This window comes from Populus trichocarpa, chromosome 6 (assembly GCF_000002775.5).
Source record: "Populus trichocarpa isolate Nisqually-1 chromosome 6, P.trichocarpa_v4.1, whole genome shotgun sequence".
NCBI classification, from domain to species: Eukaryota; Viridiplantae; Streptophyta; class Magnoliopsida; order Malpighiales; family Salicaceae; genus Populus; species Populus trichocarpa.
The window spans coordinates 23,505,451-23,528,915 of NC_037290.2; the positions used below are offsets into that span (position 1 = coordinate 23,505,451).

The 23,465-nt window shown below is 32.6% G+C and overlaps 3 protein-coding genes and 2 long non-coding RNA genes across 7 annotated transcripts; 2 read left to right on the forward strand and 3 right to left on the reverse strand.

The window, feature by feature from the left end:
• The first annotated feature begins 237 nt into the window (after nucleotides 1–237).
• Nucleotides 238–1,055, forward strand: LOC112327947 (uncharacterized). The gene is made up of 2 exons (XR_002982475.2): nucleotides 238–599; nucleotides 681–1,055. It is a non-coding gene; the product is annotated as an uncharacterized LOC112327947 (long non-coding RNA).
• A 2,094-nt stretch (nucleotides 1,056–3,149) lies between these two features.
• Nucleotides 3,150–4,616, reverse strand: LOC7462268 (uncharacterized). The gene is made up of 2 exons (XM_024603242.2): nucleotides 4,460–4,616; nucleotides 3,150–3,793 (listed from the first exon to the last, which is right to left on the reverse strand). The coding sequence occupies exons 1-2, from the start codon at nucleotides 4,599–4,601 to the stop codon at nucleotides 3,330–3,332; spliced, it is 606 nt and encodes a 201-aa protein (XP_024459010.2). The 5' UTR covers nucleotides 4,602–4,616; the 3' UTR covers nucleotides 3,150–3,329.
• A 1,816-nt stretch (nucleotides 4,617–6,432) lies between these two features.
• Nucleotides 6,433–11,197, reverse strand: LOC7462269 (serine hydroxymethyltransferase 3, chloroplastic). 2 transcript variants are annotated; one of them, XM_002309477.3, is made up of 12 exons: nucleotides 11,060–11,197; nucleotides 10,665–10,917; nucleotides 10,106–10,301; nucleotides 9,844–10,018; nucleotides 9,624–9,741; nucleotides 9,419–9,531; nucleotides 8,368–8,490; nucleotides 8,029–8,133; nucleotides 7,838–7,924; nucleotides 7,650–7,757; nucleotides 7,020–7,092; nucleotides 6,433–6,918 (listed from the first exon to the last, which is right to left on the reverse strand). In XM_002309477.3, the coding sequence occupies exons 2-12, from the start codon at nucleotides 10,879–10,881 to the stop codon at nucleotides 6,644–6,646; spliced, it is 1,590 nt and encodes a 529-aa protein (XP_002309513.1). In that variant the 5' UTR covers nucleotides 10,882–10,917; nucleotides 11,060–11,197; the 3' UTR covers nucleotides 6,433–6,643. The 2 variants fall into 2 exon arrangements, with proteins under 2 accessions (XP_002309513.1, XP_024460409.1); XM_024604641.2 differs by having other exon boundaries at nucleotides 11,078–11,179.
• Nucleotides 7,087–8,722, forward strand: LOC127905483 (uncharacterized). The gene is made up of 2 exons (XR_008059549.1): nucleotides 7,087–7,328; nucleotides 7,490–8,722. It is a non-coding gene; the product is annotated as an uncharacterized LOC127905483 (long non-coding RNA).
• Nucleotides 11,198–13,321: 2,124 nt separating the features above from the next.
• Nucleotides 13,322–15,306, reverse strand: LOC7462270 (aspartyl protease family protein At5g10770). Of its 2 annotated transcripts, none has more exons than XM_002309478.4 (3): nucleotides 14,924–15,306; nucleotides 14,396–14,812; nucleotides 13,322–14,284 (listed from the first exon to the last, which is right to left on the reverse strand). In XM_002309478.4, the coding sequence occupies exons 1-3, from the start codon at nucleotides 15,108–15,110 to the stop codon at nucleotides 13,464–13,466; spliced, it is 1,425 nt and encodes a 474-aa protein (XP_002309514.1). In that variant the 5' UTR covers nucleotides 15,111–15,306; the 3' UTR covers nucleotides 13,322–13,463. The 2 variants fall into 2 exon arrangements, with proteins under 2 accessions (XP_002309514.1, XP_024459170.1); XM_024603402.2 differs by having other exon boundaries at nucleotides 14,930–15,305.
• Between the last annotated feature and the right edge of the window lie 8,159 nt (nucleotides 15,307–23,465).

Genomic DNA, 23,465 nt, shown 5'->3' on the forward strand with positions numbered 1-23,465 from the left:
TTAAAAAATTTATTTATCATATTAATATGAAAAATACATTATTAAAAGAATCTAATTTTAACTGAGAGTAAATTAACCCGGGACTGTAGGTCATTGATGATTATTGATACTATTTTTTTTTTATCAGGATGTGTGAAATTAAATTCTTTTTTTTCTAGATAATTTTAAAGATTTATTTTTAACATCTATTTATGTAAAAAATTAAATTAAAAGAAAAACATATTATTATTGCGTGGATGTCAATTTGACACGACTGGAATATCAGAGTACCAACCAGAATTTGTCGTCTTCTTATCTCGGTGGCAGTCAAAGAGGGTAGGTTTGATTTTCGAGTAGCTGCGAAAAGAAGGTGCACAAATCCGCGTCGTTTTGATGGAATAAGTTTTGAATCTTTCTTTCTTTGGTTCCTTAATTTACCCTTCGTTTAGAAGCTAATCTGGATGAAAACCCTGTCTAAGATGGTACTTTCATAACCTGCTTTAGTTTAGGGTTTTTGGGAACCACTATATAAGCTTAACTCCAAAACTACATCCTGCGTGGTTTTTCGGCACCCACAATACAACTCTGTTTCTCTTCTATAGAAGGCCGCTTGTTCCATGGTAACAAGATCTTTCTTGCTGTGTTTTGATTGGTCAAAGCTGTGATTTTATGTATACTAAAACAATGGTTTTATATGCAAGAATGAATTTGATTACGTTAAGGTGTGGATAGGCTCTATAACAGAGTCAGCAGCAGGCGCCGATCCATGGCGACCTGACTGCCGCTTAGAGCCAAAATTCAGTTATGGCCGGATGAAGATACCTTGAAACTCATCGTTGTTTCTTGACACAATAATCCGGTTACATCTCTATTCACCACTGTCTTTCTCTTCCCGTGTTTTGCAAAAATGGCGGCGCCCAGTCAGACACGGGTGATTATTGGTTTTATTTAATGCCAAATCACCTTTTGCATGGTGCCCAAATTGAGCTGCTTTCACGATTGGAGGGAGCCATTACTTGATCATGGCTTCCTTCAAATTCTAAGCAGCTAAATTCTTTAACTGTTCTTCTTTTTAACCATTTCAAATAACTCAAAGCCCTTTAAAACGTATATTTTTTTTAAATCTGGAAAATAATCCAATGGGTAAATCCACCAGCCTTTGGGTGCTCAATTCCCTTATTGAAAATCTTTTTTATCTTGTTAAACATATACATCTTTATATAGATCTCCATTTTGCCAGCGGCATTCCGTGATCAAGGCTAAGCCTTTGAATTCGATGGCATTGCTGATCTCTTTAACTGCTGACTGTCATGTTTAGTTCTCGCTTTCGAACATGTAATCAAAATACAGGTGTTGAACAACAATGACTTTAAACAAGTCTAAGTAGTAGGAAGCCCCACTCTAGGAGTTGATCAAGCACCAATCGAAGTTTGCTCTTTCTGTTGAACATGGGAGAATGTCAGTTGAAATGTAAATGTTTGTCATCAGAGTATCAATTCAGAAACCAAGCGTTTCTCATCAAACTGGTGTATGTAAACATGGAAAGACTAAATATCCAATCCAGATCTGGAAGGTAGGGGTGAAGGAATGGATAAAAGGAAAGCCAGGTCACCCGAGACTGTTAAGAGAAGATGAGGCAGGAAGTGTTTAAAGCTTATGTTGGAGCTACTTCGGGTGTTTTTGGAGTTCCAACATGGTTACCTTTGAAGTTAATTCACAAAAGCAAAGCACCATGGCAATGATACATGTGACTCACTCATGAAAGCAAAATATGCGCAGCTTCAATTTCATTCCTAGAACTCGAAACAAGCTTAATTGTTGGTGATGAATGGAACTCTCCAAGCTTAGATGCAGTCGTAAACATGACTACCGAATGAACATACTCACAGAAAATAATTTGCTTGCAAAGGGATCAAAGGACAATCCTAATAAGTTAATGCATGACAGAACGCTAATGGTTAACAATCAGAGGGATATCTTAGATCCAACAAATCCACACTGGTAAGAGCCTTAAGGCGAACTAAAGAAAATTGGCATCACAACCTACTTTTTAATATACGTTTTTCGCTGTGTAAAAGTTAACATAATTATCTCAGACCAAATTCAGTTCAATACTGAGACTGGTGTGGTAATTCAGAAATCAAGGATAAGCTTTTGGCACGATGATATTGCTGATCTAATTATTTATTAGACATCAAAACGATATTTGAACTTTCATTTCCACCAAACCAGAAATTTCATCTCTTTTAAGTAATGCATTAGTTTGCTAATGAATGCACCAATTGAAGTGTGCTTGAACTGTTGAACGTGGGATGGCTTTTCAGCTGAGAAACCAACGGTTGTTCATGGGAGTAAAGTATGCCAACTTGCTGTGACAAAACAACTCTCCAATTCTAGGAAGGAACAAGTGAAGGAATGGAGGAAAGGAAAGTAGAGCACACAACATAGGCAAGAGAAGATAAGTTGGAAGCGTCAACAAGGAGAAAAAACAAGAGTCATATAGGCACAACATTTGGACATTTTTGGAGTTCCAACATAGTTACCAAGATTTGTAGTTAGTTTTCTTATTGTCTTCCCGTTTCAATCTGCAACTGCAGGTGAAAAGTTCAGAACCCAATTGCCAATTACCAGACTGGAAATTCACAATGAACAAAAAGTCAAGCAGAGTCAATTAGAAAATGGAAGTACAAGAATATTTGCATTTGATACGAAAGCATGCACAAGTATTATGCTCATCTAGTGAATCTGATTCTACCAAGGACTTTTTATACTCACACAGTGCCTTTAAGTTGATTCACAGAAGCAGGCATTATACTCGAACCAATCCTAAAAGTTGATATACAGAACCATCCCTCAGTCACAATTGCAAGTATGCATACCTTTAAGTTCATTCATAATACTAAGCCCTATAATCAGAACAAACCTAAATGATGCTGATAAATGGAACTCTCACCAAGTCACAATTGCAAATAGGCATGCATTAGTTGTTTCCATAAAATGACCAAGATCAGATTTGCAAGTAGCATGAATAATGGCTATCAGATACCATGCATAGTGCCCCACTGAGTTCTCAATAGTCAATTCATCATAAAAGAACTTGTACAGGAATTGCTAGTGGATCAAAATCAGAAGCATATCTAAGATATAACAAATCCACCCTGGCAAAAAAGTTCTAAGAAAGCTGGCAAAATTGATTAAAATACCAAGTTTCATACAACAAAAATTCCAGTGCACGGGAAATTTTTTCACAGAATTTTCAGCAAACTAAAAATTCAGAATCACAAAACTACATTGATATCTCAATAAGTCCACTCTATCAAGGAAGCAGCTAAACCCATCAGCAAGGATCATTAAAAACAGCAATCACAATCAAATGGGCAAAGAGGGGTATCTCCACCACTGCTCTTGCTAAAACCCAATTCCTCTTCCGTATATATGTTCATCCCATCTTCTGTTTTCTTCCGAGACCTACAAGGCGGGTCTGTAAACCTTCCCTCTTCATCTTCTTTACTCTTCTTCTTCTTCTTCTTTGTCGTCAATTTTGGTTTCTCTTCCCCATTTACATTTGCCTTGTCAACTTTCTTTTGTTCAGATTTCTTCCTCTTCTTTCCAGAGAAAATTTCATCTATCTCATTACCCACTTTCATTGGTGTTGAAGAGGGTTTTGCCTGCTCTACGTCTGCATTTTCTTGTTCTTGTATAGGTTTCTTTGAATAAATCTTTTTGGGCACATTCAATGGAGAAGGTTTTCCCTGCTCTATATCAGCACTTAGTTGTTTCTTTGAAGAACTCTTTTTGGGCATACTGAATCGAACTGAAAGTTTGATACCAGTTGTTTAACTAGAATCCAAGAAAAACAAGAGCACCAAGCATCAAACACCCAATTCAATTGCCAACAAAATGTACACTAATAATTCACAGATTACTCGTGTTTTAAAAGACCTGCTGATATAAGTCAGCCAACTGGAGAATAGCAGAGGAACAAACAAATAACAGCTAAATACAATGGAACATCTAGCTCAAAATCAGTAAGCTGAATTCGCACATTTTCAGCCACAAAATGCAACAAATAGTTCAAAATTGAGAATTTCTTCGAATGCCATTTTCTTCATTATTCAGTAGCAGAAATTTTTTTTTGAAGATTTTCAATTGAAACTCAAGAACTTGTTTGATTTTTCATTGTTTAGCACCCGAAAAAAAAAGGTGTAAATTTATTTTTACAAATGTTACTTTTTAAAAAAAAAAAAATAGTCAAATTAATCAAATTCGTTCTCAATAGCAAGAGAGATTAATTTGTCTGAGCTGAATTCATCATTTGCATGAAAATAAATTCGGTTTTGCTACGTTTCCAGGAAAGCAAACACAAACAAGTTGGGGATTTTTATTTTTATTTTAGGTTTTTTAGCATGAAAATCAAATAGAAAGAAGTAATTAAGAAAGAAATAAGAGAGTTAAAAGATATGAGAGATGAAGAACTAACCTCTGGTAGCAATCTGTAGAAGGAGAATAGATTGGAGACGGACAGTCAGGGAGGCAAAGAGGCAAAGAAGCGAGCGGGCCAGCGAGGATTCTGTGGTTTTATAAGAAACGCTATTCAAGTCGCTTCCCCAGGATAATACCATGCGGTTTTTAAGGAGTTAAACATGGACGGTTCGATTTTGATCAGGAAGTTAAGGATGCTAAAAATCAAACGAGATTAATAATATCATGTGAGCCTGACTGCCACGTAAGTCTTAACGAATTTCTCACAGCTTTCTACAATAATTGTCATATACTTTATACATAATATAATTGCAGCCTAAAACAACCATGTCATTTTTTATTTTTTTTCCTGTTTAGAGTTAAAAAGAATGTCACTTAGGGAATTGGGAAATTATTGTTTTTTTTAACACTCCAATACTGCATAAATATAGGAGTAATTTCAAATCTGTAAGAGATTTATTTATTTATTTATTTTCTTTTTTGAAATTGATTCTGCAACAAGCATGGACTAGTAGCAGCAGTAAAGCAACCACGAGACTATTTACTTCATGTAAAATATTTTTTAGATTTTTTTGTGTTTATTTTAAAAAAATTGAAAAATATTCTTAGCTGTTAAAATTTTATAAAATATCTTATAAATAGTAATTAAATTATAATATCATCTAACTATTTCAATCACCACCATGATTACCACTATTACCTTTTCTTACACCACCACCACTACAATTATTGCACTATCATTTCAACATCATCTCACCACCACCTTTTATTTTAATACCGTCATATCACCACCACTATTTCATTATTGTCGTATAACCACCATCTTTTTATTTATCATCACCGTAATTTCACCACTATCATCCCCTTTTTTTTTTTCATTATTGTCACAATCATCTTATTATTATCTTTACTATCATTATCATGATTTTTTTTTCATTAATATTACCATTTCACCACTAGAAAATATTTTATATCTAAAATATCTCAGATAAAATATGTTACATATAATTTTTTTTTATTTGTAAAACATTTTACGCAAAACAAACGGAATATAAGAAGTGTTGGACACTTGTATTTAAGATGTTTCCATGTTGCTTCTGTTAAGTTACTCCAATGCCCTTTTTTTAAAATTAAATAATCTATAAAAATATAAGGGTAAAATAATTGTCTTTCAACCTATTCTTTTGAATATAAGATGAACATAATCACGTATATATATGGTTAAATTAAAGTAAATATAATCAAATATGCTATAGGACTAGTGTTTATCAAACCCCACGGACCAAACTTGACAGATCAATCTAATCTATTAACTATCAACCTGAAACCTGACCTGGGACAAATTAATGAAAAACTTGATTTTGTTTGACCAAAACAATATAGTTACATTATTTAAAATAAAAAATAAAAAACAAACCCAAATCAACCCATCCACCTGACTTGGAACCTAGAGCTTGAGTACATGAAGTCATGAATGGCAAACATGAAAGGGGTATTTAAAATTATAGTACAATTAAAATAATTTTTTGTTTAAAATAATTTTTTGTTTTAAAATATTTTTTTTTCTACTTACTATCAACCTGGAACGGACAAATTAATGAAAAACTTGATTTTATTTTATTAAAACAATATAGTTCCATGATTTCAAAAATAAATAAATAAATATATATATATACACACACCCAAATCAACCCCCCCCCCCCTAAGCCTGGGTACATGAAAGGCAAATTATAGTACAATTAAAATAATATTTTAAAAGAAAATACTTCAAAAACATTAAAATTATTAAAAAAAAAAAAACAGATACCATAACAAACACTTCCGAAACATGCACAAGGAAAAGCAGAATCAAATCAAAGCACGTCACTCTTGCCAAAAATGCCCGTCACGGTTAGAGCAAGAAGATTTTAGTCTGCTAACATTCGGAATGCAACACCAAACTGCATCATCATCTTCTTGGAGGCTGAATCGTTTAGGGAGCATTTCCCAAATGCAATAATGCTATTGATTCCAAAATTTCTTATTTTAGTATCATCCATTCAAATAACTGTTCTTGCACCATACATGGAGCGATACAAGGCTTTTCACTCTCACTCTGTTCTCATAACAACTAACAAAATTATAGGTCTCGTCTAGCCATACAACACGCACTTCAAGTATCAACTTAGCGCAGTCATACAGCTCATAATCCTGGGATTGGAAACTGAGTTGTAAGTGCTTCAACTCTTCTTTGAAGATCTGATACTTTATCTGTTAGAGGGAAATCAGGGGATTTAACAAACTTTAAGAAATCCTGGAGCTTGGATCCGGATACTGATTTTTTAGCTTCAAGACTTATTTGTACTCCTTCATGAATCAAGTCAGCAGTAGCTACAAATTCTGTCTCTGTAAATCCTCTGGTAGTCATCGCAGGGGATCCAATGCGAATGCCACCAGGAACTAGGGCGCTCTTATCACCTATTGAAATTAGCAGAGCAGCCATAAGCAAGCAGCGGCAATAAAGGGAAAGAGATTGGGATTGAGAGAGACAAGGAAAGAGAATATAGAACAAGGCTAACCAGGCACAGAATTCTTGTTGAGGGTGATAGAAGCCATGTCAAGGATTTTCTCCACCCGAGCCCCATCAAGTCCCTGTTGACAGAACATATATTGATAAATATGCAAGAAGTAAATGGGGACAGATGCCACCGCTGAAAAATGATGCATAAAACAGTTTGTCATAGTAAGATGCTATGTGGTCAAAATAGCGACCATGCCCTTTCAGGTTAAAACTCTGCAATAAAAATCAAAGCTTACAAAATCAGGCCGAACTAATTCATAAGCATTACAATGATCATGTACAGACAGAAGTGCTCTCAACAGTACAGGTATGAACACAAACTACATTGCCGCATTCATTGACAAGTGACATCATATGGATAGGATGATTCTGAGAATTGGTTCATAACATCTTATACAGCGTTTATGAACAATATATGGTTAGGATTCTTCTGAAAATTGACCATAACATCTTATGCTCCTTTTGCAGCCATGTTACATAAATTGATTTTACACTTGAGATTATGATATCCAAGTAATAGCAAAGGGCATTCATATCTGGGAAAAACCTTGATGGTGACAGATAACCAGCAAAAAATTGCAATACATCTCAGAAAATAACGGAGACAATGAAGCAACAAGACACTTACCAATGGCCTTAGATCTACAAGAATGAGATGATTGTCGCTGCCACCAGAAACCAATTTATATCCTAATTCAACCATTCGGTTTGCAAGTGCTCTAGAGTTACAGATGACCTACAGGGAAAAGCAACAAGAATAAGTTTGGATGAATTAAAACGTATCTTGGACCATGTTTAACCAAGAGAGTACAGTACCTGCTTCTGGTAAGCTTTAAATTCAGGGGATTGTGCATGCTTCAAGCAAACTGCCAATCCACCAATTGTGTGATTATGAGGACCGCCCTGCACAACATTTCACAAACTCTGTTAGTTTGAGAATGATGTGAAGGTGAAACTCCATAAAGCAGAAAATCTAAATCAACTTCTAACATGCATTAGCAACCCACTTGTAAGCCTGGAAAAACAGCATTGTTGATGGCAGATTCCATGTCAACTCCTAGAACAGGATCTTTTTTGAAAAAGATCATTCCACCTCTTGGACCTCGTAGTGACTGAAGAGAAATGGAGAATTTTCAGGTCGTCTATTTGCAGATCAACACAGCAAGAGTTGCTATTCGCATGTCAATTGACAACAAAATTATGCAGGGCACATTCACATCAAATTAAGATCCATACAAAATCCGCAATGCTATATCCCATGCTAGACCAGGAAACATGAAGTGGCATTGAGCCCAAACTGTTCGTAAATACCAGAAAAATCTTCTCAAATAGTCATCTGGACTTACCTTGTGTGTTGTAGTTGTCACAACATCACAGTACTCAAAGGGGTCGGCAACAACAGAAGCAGCAACAAGACCACTTATATGAGCCATATCCATCATGAGAAAAGCACCGACAGCATCTGCAATCTTTCAATGCACATAGATTGTAGTTAGTTAGCTGTTAAAGCAGGGGGAAATTTGGGCAAAAATCACCTTGTGCCCCTATATTTTTAATTTAGAGTCATATCTTTCACCCTCTACTCCATTTTCCATCATGACAAACCTTCTGCTTAAACTTTTGGAACTTTTTAATCCTTCCATCCACCTCTGTCATGGAAGTCTGTTGGTTTATTAATGCTATCAGTTGATCAATCCTTAACCAATCAAATATCAACAAGCATTCATTCTAAAAGTCATCGGATACCCCTCTACTACACAATTTTGGCCAAATTAACCCTTTTGCTATGTATTAGACTTAACTAATAAATAAAGCATAAAGTGACTGGTTTGATTAATTTATGGATTATCAAGTTACATCAGCAACAATAAAATTTAAGCCTAAAAAAATGTAAATAGATATTTAAGTCATTAATTTTATGCTTTATTTAAAATAAATCATAAAAAATAAAAATTATTGAAAAATTATAAGGTTAGGTTTAATAATTTTTCATGCTTTATTTTATTAGCTAAACTAATTTAAATACCTAATAATAATTAAATTCTTCATTTTTTTGCTTTATTTTATTAGTTAAGCCTAATTTATTGCAAAAGGGCTAATTTGATCAAACTTATATAGCAGAGGGGGTATTTGATGACCTTTAGAATAGACATGTGTTCACATCTAATTGGTCAAGGACTAGTCAAATGAGAGCATTAGTCGAACTAGAAGACTTTCGCGACAGAGTTGGATGAACGGGTTAAAGGGTGTCAAAAGTTGAAGTTTGGCACGGCTCAAAATAGAGTAGAGAGTTTGATATGACTAAAAGTTGAAAATACAAGGGCACAAGGTGGTTTTTGCCCGGAAAAACAAGGACAAAAAATAAGCAAAACAAGATTAACAGCGTGTAACATCTACCTTCCTCATGCGAGGATAATCAAAATCTCGAGGATAAGCACTAGCACCAGCAATAATGAGTTTTGGTCGAAAGAGGATAGCTGTTTTCTCAAGCATATCATAATCAACCAGGCCTATAATAAGTGTTGGGGAAAAGGATTAATAAACATCACCAAACCAATATAGTCAACCATTTTCTCCTAATCTGATAACAATGATATATCACCTGTTGATTCATCAAGTCGATATGGCATAGACTCAAAGTAAATTGATGTCCCAGATACCCGCCTTTTAGGGGTCATGAACCCATGAGACAAGTGTCCCCCATGAGGCAAGTCCAAACCCTAATGTAATCACATTAAATATAAATATAAAGATTTTGCATTTTGAAACTGCAAAAGCATTAATCAGAGAGAGAGAGAGAGAGAGAGAGAGAAACAATTTACCATGATTCGGTCATGTGGTTTAAGAAGTGCAGTATAAACCTCAAAATTAGCAGGGGATCCAGACAATGGTTGAACATTAACACCCCACTTCTTTCCATCCAAGTTAAATGATGCCAGAGCCCTTTTTTGACAAAGGGTTTCAAGCTCATCAATGTACTCATTTCCACCATAGTATCTGCAATATATAGACAATCATCAGGCTATAAAGGACATTCAAATTTTCAACACAAAAAAGAAAGGCATCTAAATGAAAGAAATTTACCTTTTACCAGGAAGTCCTTCAGAATACTTATTTGTTAAGCACGAACCAACTGCTTCCATCACTGCTCGAGATGTGAAATTCTCTGATGCAATAAGTTCAAGGCTTTTGAACTGCCTATCCTTTTCCTTATTTATAATTTCAAGCACTTCAGGATCAGCTTCACCAAGTCCATAATCTTTGAAGCTACTTATGTCAGCTAGGCAATTATGACAAAAAATTCCATTCACAAAGAGTCAGTCTCACCACTCATCACCAACAGATTCTATCTAGAGTCATATTATATATCATTCTATTTGTCATTCTCGTTGCATAAAGCCAACCAAACAGCTAAATAAATAACTGACGTATTCTATTGAAAATTGATAGCCCTTAAAACCTAGACACTCTGTGATAACATTTGAAATACAGCTAAAATATATCAATAAAGCACAACTTTTTTCTTAAGAAACCAACCCTTTCAATAGAATCACAACAATTACATACGGTCTATGTTCACTTGTTCGGACTTCAAGAGACGAGCAGGAGAACAATAAAAAAGAACAAAAGATATTATGGTTACCTCCAGTTTCAGGGATAGGAACAGAAACAGAAGAGGGGGGTCTGCCAGTGACCAAGCTTCCTTCAAGGGAAGAAGCCCTGCATGGCTTCACTGAATTAAGCTTAACTTGATACGGAAACCCAATGATAACACTCCTTTTCATTGGAAAGGCTGGCCCTTTTGACAAAACAGGCTGTTGCAAAGAACCCATCACTGCGGCTCCACTGGTGGCTTGCATTTCTAGATTTTTACAAACACCTCACAAAAAAAGCACCTACAAATTCCAATCAAATAATATAAGAATTCAATCAGAAAGTTTAAATTTCTGTTTAACGGAACTATCAGGCACAGTAACATCAATTTCACAAGGAACAAAAATGGAAAAAGGAAAAAAAATATGAAGGGAACTAGCTTGCCTTCAAAATCTTGTTTGCCTTTATCTCTCTGGGTCTCGAGCCGTGTGTGCAGTCGATTATAAAGCAAGTTTGGAGAGAATTGTGCTAAAAACCCTAGTCTTTGCTTGAAAAGTGTGAGCCGCGCTTTTTGAGAAGATAATAATAATCTATCTATATATATTATTTTAAGGATATATCTTAAAAATAATCAAACTATCTTTAATGATTAAAGTCAATTTTTTTAAAAAATACATTATCAATATTTATATATTTTTTTACTTTTAATTTTTTTATTATTATAACCCGTGACATACCACGAGCTAATAAGTTAGTGAAATTCTAAAATTAAACACAATTTATAATTAAATATAAAAACACAAATTCAATAACAAAGTATTTTATTAGACAACAAAATCCTTAAGTTTTAATATCCGTGACATGTATTGAAGGACTTTATTGAAAAAGTAAACATATTGTCTTACTTAAAAAATATTCTACATGCCAAAATAAAAAAAAAACTTTATTCCATATATGCCAAAAATTCTAAGTGTCTTGCTTCTTCCTTTTTCTTCTCAGAAATTATGTTTTTTTTTTAAAAATAATTTGTTTAAATTTATTTTTTTATATATTTTTAGATATATGTTGATATAAAAAATATTATTTTAATATATTTTTAAATAAAATATGTTTTTAAAAAATAATTGATATGACTGAAACAATTTTTAATCTGTATTTGCAATTGCGATGATAAAGTAGGAAGAGCATCTCCTTCTCGTCCAAGATGGTCTGTAGAATTTAGGATTCTTTCAACCAAGATTCATCCATTGTATTTTACTCTCCTTTTTCTTTTTCACAAACACAAATATATATATATATATATAAGAGTATATGTGAATCAACTTAATTCAGTGCATATAAAAAAATACCATAAAACACCTAAACAAATCTCATATATAAATACAGACTTAAAAACCTAGAAATTTTCACATAATCGAATAAAAAAAACTTATGTAATGAGTACCATATATAAATACAGACTTAAAAACCTAGAAATTTTCACATAATCGAATAAAAAAAACTTATGTAATGAGTAACATTTTCTCCTTTTGGAAAGTAGATGAGCAAGATTAAAAAATTCAACTTTTAATATCGGATCAATTAAAAAAAAAGCTTTATAATTTTTTACTTTGAAGTTATTTTAATTTTATGATTTAGATTAAGAGTTTAACAAATTAGCATGGGTTAACTTTAATTTTTTTATTTTTTTATTTTATCTTTCAATATTGAAATAATTAAAAATTAAGTTTTATAATTTTTTTATTTGTCTTCTATGAGGTTATCCTGATCTCATAATTTAAATTGCGAGTTTGACAAGTTAATTTGAGTTGACTCATGTAATTTTTTTATTCCTTTTTATTTAATATTTTTTTTAATTTCATAATTCAATATTAGATTGATTAATAATTGACCTTCATAAATTATTTTAATTTTTTCTTATAGAACTATCACAGTTTTATAACTCGAATCGTAAACTTATTAGGTTAACCCGAGTCAATTTAATATGCTGCAGTTTTAATATTTTAAAAAAATATCATTTAATATATTATCAAATCAATATTTAAAACAAATATCGTTCCCAATATACATCATATTTTAAATTTATAATTATTATTTTATTAGAAAATACGCAGGTAATCATTTATGGTCAAAACTTAGGCATGAACCATAAGAGGGCTTAGCTACAACGAAACACCATAAAAGCTTCTTTATAATCATGACAAAGTAATTAAATACAAGCATATTCATTTCCAAAGAGAATCCCCAAAAGGTTAAAAAAAATAAAGCATAAATATCTCAAAAGGAATTTGTAATTTTGTACATCCCCGGTTTATAATATTAAGCCATTACTAATTTATTTTTATTTTTTTTATCGTGAATAAGCTGTGGCTAGCTCTACTGAATATTGTTCTATCTTTTATAAAAAAAGTTTTGAATTCAAATATCTTTTATAAACTACAAGGGTATAAGTGTAACATTTATAAATAAATAAAAAAGAGAAACATCCTGTCGTTGCCGCACATAAAACGATTATGACAGAGGACTAGCAATTGGTAAACCATGTTAAAAATGACCCAAAACGGTGCGTGTTCATCCAAATAAACGAAGAGGCTAGAATTATTCTTATACAATTTTAAAAGCCAAGTGTTAAGAACATAAAAAATATAAAAAAAGATGAAGTTTCAAGCGATCCTCGCAGAAGCATTAAATTCACCTCAGTATCCATAAACTGGAAAATTTTACTAGCACTTTATTAATTTTGGCTCCAGGATCTGGAGCTCAGACATCGAATTTGAGTTTACAACAAAACCCCACAATAATGGTGCTATTTATTTTAAGCCAGCTTGATATTCAATATTTTCTCCTTTTAGCTACAAGCACCAGCTGCAAAACCAATCATTCCTTTAGCACCATCATAGACAACCTCGTAGGTCTTTTGCTGATGGTTTCCGAAAATCCCAAATTCACTGTCATCCTTATTTGCTGCAAATGCCAGGCAGACCATCTTGACACCGTTCACCAGGTACAGGATCCCCGATGCATCAATATCCACTTCAACCCCACCTTTGAAGGACACACTGACCTTAGGAAATGAAACTGTTGTATAATTACTAAAATCATAGCATGTGTCAAGCAGTTCATCCCCGTTTGTCTTGGGATAATTCGACATTTTTTCGTCGAATGCTTCCTTGAGTGCCTTGTATGCTGTAGGAGGCAGCCTAGTGATGACCGTACCGGAGTCGATGATGGCTCCACTCGTAGTAAAAATTGATGGATCTATTGGTAGCTGGGAACCTGCAACACTTATTCCAACGATGTCAATGCCATAAAAACTTGAGAAAGCTGGGGATATTGGAGTGAATCCCGCAGTCTGGGAGACTTTTCCACCAAAGTTTAGGTAGCCGGTTGAGCTAGGTGTTGAAGGTAAACAATAAGAGAATTGCTTTTGGTATTTCTCGGCAGTTTGTGATGGTAAGGATACCGAAGAGGAGCTTAGTCCTAGCAAACCGGCTGCCTGGCCGAACAAGCCATTATTGCTTTGGCCGCACCCGAACAGGAAGTTTGTGAAAACGTCCGATGATGAAATGGTTAGTGTTTCGGTGGCGAAAAATCCTTGGGAGTAGGATTGGTCACCATAAATAATTTGGTAGAGGCATGTCGAGTTTGAGGCAGAGCAACCCCTTTCACCTACATATGAACACGACAAAGAAGTAAGCTTCAAATATTTTTTTTATTCCAGACCATTGTTTTCAATTATGAAATTTACACGTCAAGAATTTGGCAAAAAAAAAAAATTACTGGTAGGGAGCAAGTTGCATGATGCTGAGGAACACGAAACATTATTGTATGAGGTTGACTTGGTTGGATCGAACTTTTGTTCCTTTTGCGGATAGCAGGACCCTAAGCATGGCTGACATTGAGTCCAAGTGATGCCACTGCCGGTGTCGAATACAAGGGTAAAATCCTCTTTTGGTGTGCCAAGGCCGACAGTAACCACGTAGTTGCCTGTGCCGATGGCTATACCAGACTGGGCTGGTAGTTTTGTCACCATCTCCTCAAAAATGCCATGGCCTGAGATCTTGGAAAGTCTAGCTTGAATCGAGTCCACTCGAAGTTGGTCTTGGAGGAGGAATTCTACATGTGACCGATCATTCAGTACTTGCATGCACGGACCATACTTGTGCAGAACTTGCAGAGATGAAGCCTTGTCGATCACTGAAACACATAACCTATAGTTAGTGCTGCTTAGTGCATTAATTAGGTAGAAAATTAATTTCATTTCAACATCATAAAATATACATATGTATTTGTCACACGATCACGAACCCTTACTAGATTGGTCGCAGGAATCTGATGCCAACAGAGAATTGACTTCCAGGGTATGAACATATTTTTTTATATGCTCATTTGCTTCAACTGCATAACCCTTCTTCAGAGAACACAAAGGGCATAGAAAAAGAAGAAAAACATAGATGAAACCGGTAAATTTGATGGAAGAAATGAGATTGGCCATGAAAAACAATCAAGTTGTATTGCTGTTAATTATGTTCTCATACAACTCATCAGTGCTCTGCTTTCTTCCCTAGCTAGCCTTGTATACTCTACACACACACACACCCACATATACAAGCAAGGCATGGCTCACAATGAAAGACTTGAAGGAAGGCTGACTTATCAAATGCACTGAAGTCAGCGTGCATTGTCTCCACTCTAAATCTCTAATACTACAAGTCTGTCATCAGCTGCGCGACTTTTCATCCAATGAAAAGGATGCATCTCAAATTTATGTGGTATAATTTGACCAGATTCTATATTTTTTTTTTATGTTATCCATGCAAGTATCACAAACTTTAAGATTATTATAAATTTATATGGTTGTTAATTTTAGAACATTAAAAAATTAGTTGAGATATACATAAATTGTCCCATATATATATATATATATATATATATATATATATGTTTGTTTGTTTGTTTTGGCCTTATGCCCTGTTGTAACAAATAATTATAATAATTAAAAAAAAATCAAAAGGATGTATTACGTTGGCAATAATATGAAAGGGTGCTATGACTCTAGAAGTAAACTTACAAGCATATCCTATCTCCTTAAGAAGTGCCATGGATTTGTGCATGGTGTGTTGTGTATAAAAAAAAACACCTTAAATCTTAAGAAACGGAAATTGTATATATAAATATGAATTATATTATAAATCTCGGCTCTCTTTCACTTTTGTTTTGATTTTCTAATCCTTTACGTGAAGTTGCGTGGAAGTTTCTCTCTCAAAGTTGCTGGGTCTATTTGTCAAATAATTCAAATCAAAGTGGACTAGCTTCTTATAAAAAATTGATAGTATCTTTAAAATTGAAAACATTAGAATATGTGCCTGTTTACGTCTCTCATTCAACCTATTTTTCATGAATTTTTTTTAATTTTAAATTAATTTTTTTAATGTTTTTGAACCGTGTTAATATAAAAAATAAAATTTTAAAAATAAAAAAAATATTATTTTAATATATTTTAAAACAAAAAGTATTTTAAGAAGATAAATAATCACTGTTGCAGAACAAAACAGCCATTAAAACACTTGAAGACGTTTATGGCTGACAATAATTTGTTTGCAATGCCTAACATGACAAGTCATACCCTGCAAATACCAAACTGTTGCTGTATAGATTTCCCCACCATGTGGAATTCTCAATCATTCTCAATCACAGGTCATACAGGAATTGATGGTTTGTTTTTGTGTTATGATTTATTTTTTAATATTTTTTTTTAAATATTAAATTGATATTTTTAAAAATTTATTTAAATAATTTTAATGTGTTAATATTGAAAATAAAAATAATTTAAAATAAATATTATTTTAATACATTTTCAATTAAAAAATATTTTTAAAAACCATACTATATCATAATATTAAACATATACTTAGAACATGTTTATTTTTATATTTTAAAAATATAAAAAAATTTAAATTTATTTATTTATTTATTTATTTAAATTTTTTATATCGTTTCAATGTGTTAATATTAAAAAATAATTTTAAAAAATAAAATATTTATTATTTTAATATATTTTTAATTAAAAAAAACATTAAAAAATACCTCTCATTATCGTACCAGCAGGAATACATGTCCAGAAAGTGATAATTAGAATCGTTCTCCAGCCAATCAACGGACAAAACAAGCACTTGAGGGTGGAGCTCAGTGGTCAACCGTGTGACTTGTTCCGCCCTCGTCCCGAGTTTAATTTTCTATGTGCATGCCTGTCACCCCCGCGGTGCTTTACCTGCTCACTAGGCTTGCAGGATGCTCAGTGGGCCGTGGGGAATAGTCGTGGTGCGCGCAAGCTGGCCCGGACACCCCACGATAATTAAAAAAAAAAAAAACAAGCAAATACATGGAAACTTTATTTCAAAAAAATTAATTTACGTGGAAAAAAAACAGATGGAGACGAGGATCGCTTTACTCCTTTCATTTTAGTTGATCAATTCAAATTCCCTAGTCCATCATGTGTTTTATTATTGGATAAAAGTTGATTACAGGAAAGACTTAAAACTATTGAAAGTTAGAACACGTACGGCCTTTCTCAATTGTTGTTGATCATACAAGCTCCATCGCCCTTGCCTCGAGGGCTACTGTAATTTAAATTTTCCGTGAGGGATATGGATTATTGTAACTAGATTTATCTATCTAAAGTTTATAAAGTCATATAACAAGATATATATAAAAATAAATATATATATATATATATATATATATATATATATATATATATATTATCTCTCTGGTTAGATTATTGAAACAATTTCTTGATTGTTTAAAATTATTGAATTCCTTATTTATTTTTATTGATTAGAAAATAATTAATAATATTTTTATTGGTTATTTTCTTGACAGGCAAAGCCCAGGTATTCAAACTTATGGTGAAAACATTTTTTTTTTCTCATTATTGGTCTTGTTAAATAATATTTATGTAATCTTATTTATTAAGGGTAGAATAGTACTTTCAGTTTAACCTATATATACTTTATTTGTATTTAGGTTAAGACAATGCATTCATAATAAACAGATTATTCAGAATTGTAGCCTCCTTTTTGTATTTGATCTCAATTATTTTAACATGGTATCAGAACCTGGTTTTATGAAACGAGGCTTAATCCCGAACACAACTTCGCGGATCCAACTCTGCGGTGAGTTGGCTGGGGGTTTGCAGGGGCAGCGCGCCCCTGCCGGGGTGAGATTTTGTCTTCCGCTTCTGCAAAATTTAGTATTTCGTCAGTTTCTGCAATTATTTTGGTATTTCATCTTCCCTTCAGCTTTTGCAATTTGGTATTTCCGTTCAGTTTCTGCAAATTTGTTTTGTGTTTTGGAGTAATCGTATAAGTTTGAGAAGATATTTGTTTAGTTTCTGCAATCTCTGTTCAGTTTCTGCAATTTGGTATTTTGTTTTCCGCTGCTTTTGCATTCTGGTTCTCTGTGATTGTTGATTATGGTTACTAAAAGAGATGATTCGCTTCAGTCTGTGAGTGTGAGGTTGGATGGGAAGAACTATTCGTATTGGAGCTATGTAATGAGAAATTTTCTTAAGGGTAAGAAGATGTGGGGGTATGTTAGTGGAGCTTATATGATACCTAAGAATATTGAGGAGGGGGGTGTTGCTTTGATAGATACATGGGAAGCAAATAATGCAAAGATCATTACTTAGATCAACAATTCTGTTGAGCATTCGATAGGTACGCAGTTGGCGAAGTATGAGACAACAAAAGAGGTTTGGGATCATCTGCAAAGGTTATTCACGCAATCAAATTTTGCAAAACAGTATCAGTTAGAGAATGACATACGAGCTCTTCACCAGAAGAATATGAGTATTCAGGAGTTCTATTCTGCCATGACAGATCTTTGGGATCAATTGGCTCTTACAGAATCGGCAGAATTAAAAGCATGTGGTGCTTATATTAAACGTAGAGAGCAGCAACGATTGATACAATTTTTAACAGCACTTCGCAGTGATTTCGAAGGACTTAGAGGTTCAATTCTGCATCGTTCTCCACTACCTTCTGTTGACTCTGTTGTCAGTGAGTTATTGGCTGAAGAAATACGTCTTCAGTCTTATTCTGAAAAGGGAATTTTTTCTGCTTCAAATCAATTTTTTCTGTACTAGCAGTACCTTCTAAGCCATTCTCTAATCATCAGAACAAGCCTTACACAAAGGTTAGCTTCGATAAGTGCAGTTTTTGTAAGCAGAAAGGTCATTGGAAGGCTCCACTAAAATATTATTTAAGCCAAAAATCTCAAATGAGAAGACGAAACATGACCTAGACGAGAATGCCATAAATAAAAACTAGAAGATGAAAGACTCAAACGAAAAGAAGACAAATCAACAGTAGTAGCAGAAGCGGCAGCAGCAACAACTGATACTTTTAACTCATCCAAAATATATAGTCCATTCTCCATACGGCCTGTCCCAATCAGTTTCTGAGATTGCAGGTCCTGTACACAACAAAAGGAACCAGAAAACATGACTAAATAATCACCAGAATCACATATTTGACCAACAGACGCAAGATTTAATTTGAGTTGTGGAATAAAATAAATATTAGGGAGAGACAAGTGAGGTGTGACAACGGAACCAACACCTGCTAAGGGCATAGGAATGCCATCAGCAGTCATGATTCTGCTCTTTTTATTAAGTGCACTGATGCAAGTCGTATCATTCTGTCTCTATATGTTGATGACATGATTATTACTGGTGATGATATTGACGGTATTTCAGTTTTGAAGACAGAGTTGGCTAGACGATTTGAAATGAAGGATTTGGGTTATCTTCGATATTTCCTGCGTATTGAGGTAGCATACTCACCTAGAGGTTACCTTCTTTCTCAGTCGAAATATGTTGCAGGTATTCTTGAGCGGGCTAGACTTACTGATAACAAGACTGTAGATACTCCTATTGAGGTCAACGCGAGGTACTCTTCTTCTGATGGTTTACCTTTGATAGATCCTACTTTATACCGGACTATTGTTGGGAATTTGGTATATCTCACCATTACTCGTCCAGATATTGCATATGTTGTTCATGTTGTTAGTCAGTTTGTTGCTTCTCCTACTACTGTTCACTGGGCAGCTGTTCTTCGTATTTTGCGATATCTTCGGGGTGCAGTTTTTCAGAGTCTGTTACTTTCATCCACCTCTTCCTTGGAGTTGCGTGCATACTCTGATGCTGATCATGGTAGTGATCCTACAGATCGCAAGTCTGTTACCGGGTTCTATATCTTTTTAGGTGATTCTCTTATTTCTTGGAAGAGCAAGAAACAATTTATTGTTTCTCAATCATCCACTGAAGCAGAATATCGTGCCATGGCATCTACTACCAAAGAGATTGTTTGGTTACGTTGGTTACTTGCTGATATGGGAATTTTCTTTTCTCATCCTACTCCTATGTATTGTGACAACCAGAGTTCTATTCAGATTGCTCATAACTCGGTTTTTCATTAGCGCACTAAGCACATTGAGATCGATTGTCATCTTACTCATCATCATCTCAAACATGGCACCATTACTTTGCCTTTTGTTCCTTCTTCCTTGCAGATTTCTTTACCAAGGCACATTCCATCTCTCGTTTTCGTTTTCTGGTTAGCAAACTCTCGATGCTTGTAGCTGCCGTATCGTGAGTTTGAGGGGAGATGTTAAATAATATTTATGTAGTCTTATTTATTAAGGGTAGAATAGTACTTTCAATTTAACCTATATATACTTTTTTTGTATTTAGGTTAAGACAATGCATTCATAATAAACAGATTATTCAGAATCGTAGTCTTCTTTTTGTATTTGATCTCAATTATTTTAACAGGTCTTACCATGAACCCAAAATATTTAGATTTATATTGAGGTTCAATTTAGAAACGATCCAATCCAATAGTATCTGGGGAAGGAAACATGCGTGGGTTAAATTTATTTTGTGTCTTGGTAATTATTATGTTTTAATTTTTGATCAATTTTAACATTTATGAATTAGGAGCATAAAAAAATAATTACTTAAAGCAATGTTTAAAAAAAAAAAAAAGACTTTGAGAAAAGAAAACATTTCTGAAAAAAAAAAACAGATAGTGTAAGTTAGAATCTATTAATTAAAGTTAAATTTTAATTAAATCAAAGCTTTAACTTAATTTTATAAAAAAGAAATTATCTGAGTTAAATGTTATTAATTTCTAATAAAATACATTTATAACTTTGATATAAATCAAATAAAATAAATCAATTTACAAAAATCATACCAAATCTCTCACCTTCAGGCTTGAAGCAAGATATCCACACCCGCTTGAGCAATATTTACCTAGACAAACCCTTTAAAGGGTTCAGTTATATTAATTGATTAATCAATACTCTAAGACGCATGGGAAAGCATCAACATGTTTTTTTTTATGGTTTTACATGTCTTTTTTTTTCTTTTTTTTCTCAAAATTAACTTCTTCTTCTTCTTTTTTTTGTTCTTTTTTTTTGTTTTTGTATTTTTTAAAATTATTTTTGTCAATTTTTTTAATATTAAACTGGTTGAGAATTTAGCCATGTAGTTTTTTTCTTTAAAACATTATAGATTGTTATAATATATCTCTACATAGTTTTCTTCTTTTTATTATGATTTTTTTCTTTTTTTTTTCTAAAATGATCTTTGTCGATTTTATCTTTTTCATATTGAGCTGCTTGAGAATTTAACTTCATAGTTTTTTAAAAAAACAATACCGTGGATTGCTATAGTATTTCCCCCCGTGGTTTTTGTTTTGCTGCAGTATTTCTCCACATTTTTTTTATTTTTTTATTTTTTGTTTTTTGTTTTTTTCCAAAGTTGTCTTTTTTTTTTTTTCATTTCATTTTATTTTTTTGTGTTTTTTTCAGAATTGTTTTTGTTGATTTTATTTTTTTAATATTCAGCTGGTTGAGAATTTAGTTTTATAGTTTTTTTCTTTAAAATATTATGGATTACTACAGTGTTTCTCCACATAGTTTTTTTAAATGACTTTTTTTTCTTCTTTTTCATAATGGTCTTTGTCGATTTTATTTTTTTCATATTGAGCTGGTTGAGAATTTAACTTCGTATTTTTTTCTTAAAAACACTGTGGATTGCTACAGTGTTTCCCCATAATTTTTGTCTTGCTACATTGTTTCCCACATGTTTTTTTAAAAATTATATTTGTCGTATTTTTTTTTAATATTGAGCTAGTTGAGAATTTAGCTTTTTTTTTCCAAAATTGTCTTTTTTTTTTAATTTTTTGTGTTTCTTTTTTCAGAATTTTTTTTGTCGAATTTTTTTTTTATACTGGGCTGGTTGAAAATTTAGCTTTGTAGTTTTTTTCTTTAAAACACCGTTGATTGCTACAGTGTTTCTCCACATGATTTTTTTTGTTATGATTTTTTTTAAAAATTGTCTTTATCGATTTTATTGTTTTTAATATTGAGCTGGTGGAGAATTACAATAGTAGATTTTCTCATGAAACATTATAGATTACTAGAGTGTTTCCTTGTACGGTTTTTTTTCCTTTCATTTTTTTTGTTATGATTTTTTTAAAAATTATCTGTCGATTTTATTTTTTTAATATTGAGCTGGCCACATGTTTTTTTTTGCTTTTTTTTTCCAAAATTGTCTTTTTCTTTTTTTTTGTGTTTTTTTTTCAGAATTGTCTTTGTCGAATTTATTTTTTTATACCGAGCTGGTTGAAAATTCAGCTTTGTAATTTTTTTTTTTAAAACATCATTGATTGATACAGCGTTTCTCCACATGATTTTTTTTTGTTATGATTTTTTTAAAAATTGTCTTTATCGATTTTATTGTTTTTAATATTGAGCTGGTTGAGAATTACAACTGTAGATTTCTTTATGAAATACTATAGATTGCTGCAGTGTTTCCCTGCATGGTTTTTTTTTCCTTTCGTTTTTGTTGTTATAATTTTTTCCAATATTATGTTTGTCGATTTTATTTTTTTAATATTGAGCTGGCCATATGTTTTTTTTCCATTTTTTTTTCAAAATTGTCTTCTTCTTTTTTTCATTTTTTTTGTGTTTTTTTTCTTCAGAATTGTCATTATCGAATTTGTTTTTTTTATACTGAGCTGGTTGAAAATTTAACTTTGTAATATTTTTTTTAAAACACCGTTGATTGCTACAGTTTTTCTCCACATGATTTTTTTTTTGTTATGATTTTTTTTCAAAATTGTCTTTATCGATTTTATTGTTTTTAATATTGAGTTGGTTGAGAATTACAACTGTAGATTTCCTCATGAAACACTATAGATTGTTGCAGTGTTTCATTACATGGTTTTTTTTCCTTTCGTTTTTTTTTGTTATGATTTTTTCAAAATTATCTTTGTCGATTTTATTTTTTTAATATTAAGTTGGTTGAGAATTTAACTTCGTAGTTTTTCTTGAAAACATTGTGGATTGCAATAGTTTTTCTCCATATAATTTTCTTTTTTATTTTTTTATGATTTTTTCTACAAACTCACGACAACGCACAAGAATGCCACAAGCCCACAGTATCGCGCAGACATGACATCTAGTTTGTATCTAGGCCTTAAATGAATTTTGGTCCAGTTGGATTATTACGCAAATTAGCACTTAAATGGTTGGAGCATTCATATTTATATTTTTTAGCTAAATTTTAAATAAAATAGTTGAAATTTATTTTAGCTAATTCTTTTAAAAAATATTATCATAATCATGTTTTCTAAAATAAAGAATCACAAATATCTTATTTTTATTTTATTATCACATTCAATCTTGTCATGACAACATGCAACAATGCAAAAATACAACTATTTTAAAAAAGACAACTTCCAAAGTGAAAGTGAAATGATGGATGCATGGAGTTTTA